This window comes from Phalacrocorax aristotelis, chromosome 5 (assembly GCF_949628215.1).
Source record: "Phalacrocorax aristotelis chromosome 5, bGulAri2.1, whole genome shotgun sequence".
In the NCBI taxonomy this organism is placed as follows: domain Eukaryota; kingdom Metazoa; phylum Chordata; class Aves; order Suliformes; family Phalacrocoracidae; genus Phalacrocorax; species Phalacrocorax aristotelis.
The window spans coordinates 40,191,053-40,201,802 of record NC_134280.1 but is presented as its reverse complement, the minus strand read 5'-3'; the positions used below and the strand labels follow the sequence as shown (position 1 = coordinate 40,201,802).

Genomic DNA, 10,750 nt, shown 5'->3' with positions numbered 1-10,750 from the left:
TAAAAATTAACATGCAGCTTTAAAAGGCTGCGGTCAAACGTTGTTTCATGTAACACTGAGAGGAGCATAAAAAGATGCTAATGGTTTATTTTTATGATCTAAATTGTTGCTTGTGGTTAATCAAAGTTAACCTGGCTCCATTTTAAAACTGATTATGTGGCCAGTTAATTTAAGGTGACTGAATTTTCACAAGCAAACCCCAGGACACTTCTATGATGACGCTTTGCTTATGGGCACAGAAGAGGCATACAAACCCCCTAGATTTTTTAAATGCCTCTCTCTTGCACACTCGCATGGCCTCCGTCACAGCTGTATCCAAGTCCCTGCCCCTCTCGCTAATGCGTTCCTGATTCTCAACAGAGATGACAGAGGAGAAGAAATACTCTTAGCTTTACTTTCTAGGTGAAGAACGGAAGTGTGAACAGGGATATTCACCTGCTATAAGTGACTAATTTAGCCAGCTGATATCTCCAGCCCCCTGTGTAGCCACTGAAGAAAGAAATGCTCCTCTGGAGAGTGACTACAAGGAGAGATCTAATTTTGGTGCTTGGAGTTGCAGTCTGGACGCATCAGTCTTTTCCGTGGAGTCCAGAAGCAGCTGAGGAATAGGAGGCTAAACATGTTGCCTATAGCAGCATACGCCTTGTAAATGGAGGGGGAAATGAATATCCTCCTCCAAAGCAAGGCATTGAAAGCGAGTCATCCACAGTCCAGACTTAGGCTTAGTCCCCAGGCTGTCCTTCACCTCTGAGATGACAGGGTGTCAGCCTTTGGCTCAGCTGTGCCACTTCTGGAGGCAGAGGGCTGGGTGTTTTTGTTTTCTCAGGCAATTCTGTGTTCCAACTTAATTACTTGTGAGACTCAGACAACATATCATCTCTGCAATAATCAAAAGACTGGTTTGGATGGCAGCTTTTCACCCCCAGCACTCACTGTAGAGGTGGGACTTCACACTGAACTGCTCACTCTGAGTCCGTGCATTGCATGGAGCCGCACAGAGGGGACTAATCCCTGCCCTGCTCCCCTGGCCTGTGACAGCCGTGCCTGTCCCCTGGATCAGGCCATGTTACAGGGTCCCATACCTGCAGGAGCTGCTGTCAGCCTGAAAGATGCTTTAGCTCTTTAGTCCCTGACCACCACAGCAGCTAGTTTTCAACCCAGCACGCCTGCCTCTCCCTGGCTCCCTAGAAGCACCAGCATTATGCTGGAAAAGCGGTGAACGAATAGGGACAAGGACTAAGGAGTGTGAAGTACATGCCAGTAAATAGGTGCTGACTTTTCTGTAGTGATGCACACTGAATGGGGGTAGTGTTGGTTTTGGAAATGTGGTAAGTGAAGAGTGACATGAATAAACAGGACATCCTTCACGTGTTTTGAATAAAGGCCCTGGGTCCCTGAGGGAAATCATGCAACCACCCAGGTAGAATGAGGGAAAACAGCCTGTTTAACTTCTAGGGAGATCTGCAAGGGAAGGTGAGACGCGAGCTTAAAGCATGCCAGTTACTTCCCTCATGCACAGCATCGCTCTTCAGCAAAGGAGGAGCAGGATGCCTAACAGCTCCTGCTGAGCAAGAGTGTGCACAATCAGTTAGACTATCTAACTTTATGATAAGGTCAGCTATTTCTTCCCTTGTTTGAAAACGCCCATCTGCAGTTGTTCAGGGTTGAAGCTGGGTTGGGAGTGTGAAGATGCTGATGGCACTAACGGACATTAATGACCCTGATCAGCCTCAGCTGAAGCCACAACCCACACTCCTGCCATGGCGCCAGGAGCCCACTTAAGCTCAGCTCTATGTTTTGCTTTTTGTTTGGGCTGTATTGGAGGAGTGCTGGTCTTCTGCTTGGATGTAGTTGTCTCCCTGCCTAGCCATAGACCTTGCTGATCCTGACCTGCAGATTGACTTCTTGGCTTGACCTCAGACCTGCCTCATTGCTGCAGACTTGCCTGAAGATCAGGGCTCTTGGTTAGACCTGGCCACTCTCTCTGGCCTGGCTTATGCCCTTGCTGGGAGTCATGGGATGGGCCCTGGCTGATGAGGTTCCTGCTGTGCTGCCCTAGGACACCGCTGTGGCTCCTGGCCCCAGGGAGGCACAGGGTCTGGCTGTGCGCGTACAGGTGGATTCAAGGAGAAAATGTCCTTATTCCTCAATTCTTTGCCAAGCTTTAAAGAGCTGCAGTGGAACCCCTTTTCAAGTTCAGAAGTGTAGGCACAGGGTGGCCTTATCTATTCTGTATTTAACCCAGGATGAGAACTATGAATATAGCTGTGGGTTGAACCCAGAAGGTCACCATCAGAAGCCCTACAAGACTTGGTCCCATGGTGTTTGCAGCCTAGTCTGGTAGAATTCTTCTGTATCATAGAAGCCCCTTCAAACCCAAATGGCAACTTTTGACATTTTGAGATTCAGCCTTCATGTTAATCCTGTCATAGAGAAATGGAAGAACTCCATTCCCACCAAATTTTCAGATGTCGCAAAGCCATGAACCTGGCTGTTTGTATGGTACTTTGCAATACTCAACATAATTGAAACCTATAATTTTGCCAAATTTCAGCTTCAGTAACAACTGTTTATCTGCCTAAGTGCCTCCAGCAGCCTCAGTAATTTAAATAGATCCAGCACACTTTTGTATCAGCTGCTTCATGAACCTTGTAATTCTGTGTTGTTCACTGTTCGGTATTGGATGCATGTAATTCTGTTGGTACTGTGATTTCCAGCTGTAAGCAAAGCAAGAGTTAATTCTTATTTTTGTTGAAGTACTAAGTGGGAAGCTAGGTCATGCATAAATCCTCATTGTGCTAGGTGCTGTACAAGCAAAGAATAAAAATGATCCCAGGCTCTAGGCTTCTCTGTTAGTTGCTTGTGTCATAATTAAATTTTGTTAGGACACTTTAGAATTGCCCTTCCTCATAAATGATATATTCATATACATTTATATCTCCACAATAAAAGAGAAAACCTGTACACTTTTACTGTTGATAATAAAACAGAAAATATAATACTATTTTCCAAGTAACTTGGATATAGCAATCGGAATACATGGGGGTGAGGGAAAGGATCTTTGTTTCTTGTATACTTTCGGGTTATATACACCTAAAGTTGTCCACTTGATAAAAGCAGGAAGTATTTGTTGCAAAAACTGTCTCACACAGAGCGCACTGAATTCAGGTGGAGAGCGCAGAGCAGGGGCTGGAGCCCTTTTAAGAATCAAATATTGTGTCTTCACGAATAAAGCTGTAACAGTAAAGATAAGAGAAGAAAATACAGCAGCCATGTGATATATTAGCAGAATGTTTTACAAAGTCCCCCACAATGCATCCGCTGCTCTTGAAAAGCCTAACCAGCCCAAGTGAGAAACTATTCACAAATTTAGTATTCAGATTACATACTCTGCCTTTTCAACTGCTCTCTGTACAATGAATGTCTGTACAACTACAGTAACAGACACAGATCTACAGTTTCTGTGGCCTTTGAGCTATTATGAGTATTGTGCCTCTCCATAAATTACATCTGCATGTCCTGAAAATACCAACTGTTTTAACAGGAATCAATCTATAGGCTTTTATCTTGGTGAAATACAAGGGGTACAGTAAGTTGTGTCCCTTTTAAAATTAATAGGGTATGCTCTGAAGATATTCAAGGATGTTCATTATTTTCTTTATAGGTCTCTTTATTGATGCATATAAGCATAAAACAGTGCTTTATTGTAGTAAAGAGGAGGAGATGGAATAATGAATAGATTAGCGCATATATGGGTTTTAGATTGCCCAATGCACAGTTAAGTAAAGAAAGGTCTATGTTTGTACTCTTCAAAGCATATTGGGATTTGATCCAGTTTGTCTTCCAAGTGCCCCTTCTGTGGGTAGAGAAGAGAGGGTTCAGTCTAAAGGCAAGAAAGCTGATGCAGGGATCCATCTATCTGTCGTGTTCATAGCTGCCCAAGGCATCCGTGTGTCAGATATGTCTTGTTTCTCTTTTTTTTTTTTTTTTAATTTGCTAAGTATAAATAAATCCGGAGCTCTTGCTGCAATGAACGATTATTTATGTGAATACCTAATACAAGTTTTTTTGGAGTGAACTCCTAGAATACCTTGACCTTATACAGGCATATAACAAAAGGAGGATTAGAAAATTTAAGCCAGAATCTACGTAAAAGCATTATGGTTGTTTTGAACAATAATTCTCACGTACATGCACACGCATACGCACATGGATATATGGATTAAATGTTTGAATATGTTGCTGAAAACAGGCTGAGCCCATCACTGACCTATCAAAGCATGTTACTGATGAGTGACTGATGAGGAATTAAATTCTCCTCCCAGGGCCCTGTGAGATGGGGGAGCTCTATTACTTCAGCGTATGGGAGGGGAACTGAGGCCCGTGGAGACTGAGTGAACGCCTGGAGGGACATCACAGATCTCAAGAGCGGGTGGCTGTTGGCACAGCCTGTGCTCCCCAGGGGGCAGCTGGGCTTGTGTGGCAGGACGCTGTCCTGGGGCAGGCAGGGCTGTGTGAAGGCTGCTTAGGTCTTGTCGCTGGAAAGAGAAGGGCAAGGGGCTGCCCACTAGGCTCACAGGAGCTCCTGAGACGGCTTTCAGAGGTGTGCTGAAGTGACCTCTCTAATGCTGCAGAGGTCCGTAGCAAAGCTAAGAATCGCTCTTTGGGGTGTTCCTCAGCAGAGGAAAAACTCCCTTTGTGTTATTCACCATGTTTTAGAAATGGAGAATTGAAATGCAGAGAAGTAATGACTTGGCTGAAATTATGTGGAGGACACATGGTGGGATGTGAACCCTAGTTGCCTGATCCCCAAACCATCACTTGCTCCTCAAAACCACAGCAGCTGCTCTGCCGAGTGTCATCTGGGGGCAGGTGTGTCATTGATGTTAGCCACCGTGGAGCTCCTGCTGCAACCCCAGAGCTGAGTTTTGCATTGAAACCGGTGATTCACCTCTGTGTTGCTGTAGCGAAGATGCACTCACCTCTGCAGTCCTTGGAGTTAACAAGACTATTTTGAAAAGCAAACCCTTTTGCTTTATTCCCTGCCCCTTCCTCTTCCTTTGGTCACTCCTTCTTTTCACAGCTTCATTTGGGTTGGAAAGCTTATGGAGCAGCAGGATTAAAAAATCAGAAATAATTACTGTAGAGGATGGGTCTGGCTATTCCCACCAGCTTCTATGGCTCAAGCAGGTTCCCGCAGCTTTGGGAAAAAAAAGCTGTTAGCTATGAAATTACTACCTGTAAGAAGAACCAGCTGGAAGCTTTCAGTTTTCAACATTTTGATGAAAAGCACCGTAAAAATCTTGACAACAAGACTTGTAGCATCTCAATGACATGTTCTGCATTTTTCCATGCTTTTTCAATGGTCAGTAAAAGCAACCAAAGCCTTCAAAATGCTGCCGAGACCCATATCTCAGGAATTTTGACCCCCAAAATAAAGAGGGGGGGAAAACCAAAGGCAAAACCCAAAGTGTGGGCTGTTGCGTGCATTCATTTGGACAGCTTTCGGGAAGTCACTTCCCATCTGGAGGAGAATGTCCACAAGGAGAGTTATTCCAGCATAAACTGTTATAGTATAATTACACAGCTATAGCTATGCCAGTCTATTTTCTGATGTAGACAAGCCAAGTCTAGTTGTTGAAACGTAGGCGTGGGAAACAAGAAGTCTGCTTTCTAGGCTCAGCTCTGAGTGCTCTTTGTGGCCTTGGGCCAGTCCCTTAACCTTTCTGCCTCCTTCCTATGCAAAATGAGAAGACTTAAACTAACCCACTTCACAGATGTGGCGTAATGACTAATTGGCTAAAATTTGTAGTGCCGGGGAGAGAGCTGTCTATTACCTTCAGTGTCTTTGGCTGGCTGAATAATTTAATGTCTTTTCAAAAGTGGAGTTTGTCTCCCTCTCGCAGGATAGGGTGGCTTTACCACTACAAAGCAGAACGTCACTTGACGTGAAGTGGCTGGGCTGATAAAACCTGGGTTTTACTTCGCTGCCTCTAATAACAGCATTGCGCTCATGCATAGCTGGAGCAAGAATTAAGGCTGTAGTTAAGATTTGGCTTGAAAGCAAAACTTACAGGTTTGTAGAGCATTTGCAGTCTCTTGATACACAAAGCACCCGGGTACGTAGTGATGGAGATACCCTCACCAGTGCGTGTCTGAAACTCACTGGCAAAATGTGTGTGTTATTCCCCTTCGGTGCCAGTGAAAAGAAGGAATAACTCCCTGCTCTTCCTGTAGGCTGCTCGGTTGGGTGAAAAGGCTCAAGGGTGTATGGGCAGCCTGAATTCTGACGCTTCCTGGTGTCTGTGTGCTTAACTTTGCAAATTTAAATGTAATAATATCTGTGTATGTAACACATGACACACACAACCACAGCTTCTTAATGGACTGTTAACTCTGGTGCCTAATGATGGCATTACCACAGTCACCAGCACGCTGCAGTTCAGCTTTGACAAAGAGATGCTTGAAGGAAAAAGGATGATGCTATTGCATCTGATCCAAGACCTGCCAAAGGCAAGGGAAAGCTCCTGTGGGAAAGCATACCGAGCATTCCCCATTGGCATGCAAGACCCTGGGTGCTGACTGGGTGCGGGTGTGCTGGCCAGCTGTGGTGGGCTTGGGTTAGGCCCTCGAGCTGGGACTGCGGCCGTGGGAGGTGTTGCTTCAGCCTTGGCTGAGGTGGAGTGAGGGTTTTCCTCAGGAGAGTGATGCTGGGTTTTCTCCTTTCCCAGCCACACCGACTTCTTAAGAGAGGACAAAAGCCAGCGCAAAAAGGCTTTGATTTTAAGCGGGCTTTCTCTCTAAGCGTTAACACTTGCAAAAAGAAAAAGAAATTACCTCATGTGTACTTTGAATGTTCAATTAGGTAACAAGCACGGCAGCTCAGAACCCTTACCCTCCCGCCTTTACGGCGTCCCCGGCCTCCCACCGCGGGGGTGCTTAGGCAAACGCCGTTAGAGACGGGAGAGCGGCGGGGCTGGCGGCGGGGCGAGGGGCGGCGGGCTCCCACCGCGCACCCGCGGCCGCCCGGCGGTTAAAAATAGAAGTGCTGAATCATGACTCCGCCGGCAACTTCACCCGCCCGCCGGCGGCGACAGCGGCTGTCGCTCCCGAGGGGAGGAGGAGAAGGAGCGGGGCGGGGGGCGCGGAGTACCCCGGTGCCCGGGGCGGGGGGACGTGGCGGTGCCCTGAGGCGGCGGCGCGCGTGTCCGTCCGCGTGAGGCGCGGGGCGCACGCGGTGGCGGCGGGCGGGCGGCGGCACTTGTCCTCTAATCGATTGCCGAGCGTGCTGAGCGGCCCTGCCGGCGCGGGCACCCGCCCCCCGCGCGCCCCCCCGCTCCCGCCATCCCGCCTTCCCCCCCCCCCATCCCGCCCCCCCCGCCGCGCGCGCTTGCCGCGCCGGCCCTTGGGTGAGGCGCGCGGGGTGGCGCGCGCGCCCGCATGGGGCGGAGGGGGGTGGGGTGGGGTGGGAGTGCGCGCGCTGGCGGGGCTGCGCGTGTGTGTGTGTCCGTGTGTCTGTCCGTCTGTCCGTCCGTCTGCGAGTGTGTGTGCGAGTGAGTGCGGCCGCCGCCGCCGCCGGATCGGTTTCTCGGGGTTTGACCAGCTGTCCCAGGCTAACCCTGCTCTCTGAAGATGGAGGAAGTAAAAACAGGATTACCCTTAGCTACAGCTCCACTGCCTTAGTTTCCATAGCCAACTGCCGTGCACAAACACACCTCCACTAGGCACAGAGCGCCGACACTAATAAAAACACAAACAAAAGGGTGATGGAAGTGATTCACTGCCTGCGCGGCTGAGGTAAATCTGCGCCTGGCTTCTTTTTATTTCTTTCTTTTTCTTTTTTTCCCCCCTTCCCCCCCCTCCCCCCCGCGCCTCCTCCCTCACCCCCCGGTCCTTCTTTCCCTGGCGGGGAGGACAGCTCCGTCCGGCGTGCGAGGCGGCGGCGGGGACGGCGGGGCTCTGTGTGTCCGTGTGTCTGTGTCTGCCCAGGGGTCCCCGACTAAAGTGCGGTTGTGCAGCAGCAGCAGCATCTCCCGCACGGCGGTGGGCTCTCATGACTTGTTGCTGTCAGACCCCCCTCGCCCCAGAAAAAAAAAAAAAAAAAAAAAAGCCGCCCCCCTCCCCAGAATAATCCCTGGCGGAGAGGGGTGGCGGGGGGCGGCGGGGCTCGCCCGGTCCGTTAGTCAGCGCCGGCCCCAACTGCCATTTCCCTCAGCGCCCGCCGCCACCTGCGGGCCCCCGGGGGGCTGCGGCCTGAGGCCGCGGGGGGGAACGGAGGAAGGGGGATGTCTGCGTGTGTGCGTGCGTGGAAGGGAAAGGGGGAAAAGAAAATAAAATGATCGAACGAGGCAGGACTTCCATGACTTTGACAGGTTGTGGTATGGGCGGGGAGAGGCAGGGCTGAGGCGCGGAGCCCGCTGTCGCCCAGGGCCGGAGCGGCGCTCCGGGGAAGTTGGCCTAGGTTTCCTGCGCGGGTGTGAGTGCTCCCGCCGGCCCCCCCGCCCCATCCCTCTCCGCATCCCCTCGCCCCATCCCTCCCCGCATCCCCTCCTCTCCCCCCGTTTTCGTGCCGATTCGTAACGAACCGGTAGATCAAGTTTTTCTCTCTCTCTCTCCCCTCTCTCTCTCCCTCCGCTGGTTAATCGCATTGCTGTAGCACCGGCTGACCTCCCTCCCTCCTTCTCCCTCTTTTTTTTTGTTCTTCATCTTCCTTCAAAGTATGTGCCATTCCTGAGCGAGTTTCCCCGCCGGCTCATCCCTGGGGCTGCCCGGCTCCGCATGCCCCACCTGTAAGTGCCGGGGGCGGGTTTCTCCCCCCTCTCCCTCTCCCCCACCCTTCCCCTCTCTCTACCTCTTTCTTTTAAAAATTATTTTTTAAACTTTCCTCATCTTGCTGTGTCTTCAGCCCGAGCAAAACTCTCTCTCTCTCCACTCGTTGTGGAGAGGGCGGCTTAGCAGCTGGGATTTGCCATCACCAGCCTAAAAATGGTGACCAAACTTTTTTCTTCCCCCTCTCCTCTTCTTCCTCCTCCCCCCTTGAAGAAATAAAAAATAAAAATCAAACCGTGTTTTAATTTCGGTTATGGATGTTTCTGTGTTTCTTTTTGTCTTTATTTCTCTTCCTCCTCCCTTCCTCCCCTTTCTTTCCTTCCACTTCATTGGCTGGGATGATCTTTCCCTGTTGCTTCTGATGTTTCTTTCTTTTTCTCAGTGTGTGCCTGCCTACCTGGACTAGGGGGAAGATAAGGTAATTTTGAAAGGCTTGAGGAAGTGGCTTACCTGTTTTGAAAACTTTTTGGGAGATTTCTTTTTAAGAGTCATGAAAATCAGGAATTGAAGAGAGTTTGGTAGCAGCTGGGCAGGTTGAAATTTAAGTGTTGTGTGCTGAATGCCTTGGGAATTTGATCTGCTTTATACCAAAGAAGAACACAGAGAAAAGTATTTATTTATTGGGGAAGGTGGGGGGGAGGAAAGTGGGTTAAGGGAGGGGGAGGGAAGTGGTTTTGGAGACAAGAAGTGAAGCTGCCTGTTTTCCAGTAAGTAATGGAGAAATTCCAGGAGCCAGGGCTAAATATACTTGGCGATCAATACAGAAATGGCTCATTGTGAATAATTTAGCTGCCTGGTGCAGTGAGAGTTTTGAAACTAAAGGCAAAAAAGAGGACGTGGAGGGAGAGAGGAAATAAAATTCTCCTCTGGTCATGTCAGATTCTTAACTTTTCCACTTAAAAGAACATAGTTATGATTATTGATCTCTCCTCCCCCCCCCCCCCCCCCCCCCAATATATATCAAATGATAGCTAGGGGGTGTCATTCTATACAGTTACTTGGGTTTCTGGAAAGTAATAGCTTGTTCTGTGTCAGCAAAGTGCTTCCAGAAACTTTAAGATTGCTTCACACCACAAAATGCATGATCTGGTAGTATTAAGTGTGACGTTCGGCCCCATGCTGTGGCAGATAAATAGGGTTAGAGTGAACAGGTGCGTGTACAGGTGTATGTGCCCATACAGTGGTGTGAGACAGAGAGTTGTAATAACTCTCTCAAGGGGGAACAGACACTGGAAAGCTTTATTTTGTTTAGATCAGGATGGTGTCTCTTGGAACGCGTGTGAAAAGAGTAATTGTTAATAGTATCCATCTCCTCAAAGTCTGTTCTGGCTGTGAGACCTGGTAATTGATAAAACATTACCATCCCAGCTTGAACAATACAAGTGGAAAGGTGGGGGTGGAATTCTCAGATCAGGTAAAAATATGAGTGGCGGACAGAGAGGGGTATGGTCAGACCAAGGTGATCCCAGTGCCACCTGCCCAGGAGGCAGCTGAATTTCTCTACTCAGGTAATTTGCAGGAAGAGTTGAGTGATTTGCAAACGAGCACATGCAGTACACTTGTGCATTTCTCTAGGCAATGTTTGCAACAGCAGTAAAATGGGCAACGACTTAGGGCTTTAAGTAAGTTTAATCATTTAATGGTTGATACTGACAGGCGTCTTTGAGGGTGTATTTTTCTGCCTTGCAGCACTGCACTTTGACTATGGAAGCAGAGGCTGCTGATGGATATATAACATGTAAGTAGTCATTTTGCTTGATTATTCTGAATTACTTTCATTTTCCCACTATCTTTTTTATAATGCAGACACCCAAAACTTTAGCTTTCTTGTGCATGGTCTTTGCATTGAGATGGTAGTGAATTAATAGCATTTAAACACAAACTTTGTGTATGATTGAAAAACGCATGGGGAAGGGTGCAT

General features: G+C 48.6%; 1 protein-coding gene across 11 annotated transcripts in view; it reads left to right on the top strand.

The window, feature by feature from the left end:
* The first annotated feature begins 7,475 nt into the window (after nucleotides 1–7,475).
* Nucleotides 7,476–10,750, top strand: part of IKZF2 (IKAROS family zinc finger 2) — a 114,979-nt gene continuing 111,704 nt past the window's right edge. For 3 of the 11 annotated variants that reach the window (XM_075094055.1, XM_075094058.1, XM_075094050.1), the window contains exons 1-2: nucleotides 7,476–7,797; nucleotides 10,519–10,567. In XM_075094055.1, the coding sequence (XP_074950156.1) occupies nucleotides 10,534–10,567 (34 nt within the window). In that variant the 5' untranslated portion in view covers nucleotides 7,476–7,797; nucleotides 10,519–10,533. Of the gene's footprint in view, nucleotides 7,798–8,396; nucleotides 8,477–8,589; nucleotides 8,790–9,211; nucleotides 9,248–9,955; nucleotides 10,338–10,485; nucleotides 10,568–10,750 lie in introns of those variants that run through there. The other 8 variants (XM_075094059.1, XM_075094052.1, XM_075094061.1 and 5 more) reach the window with 6 other exon arrangements.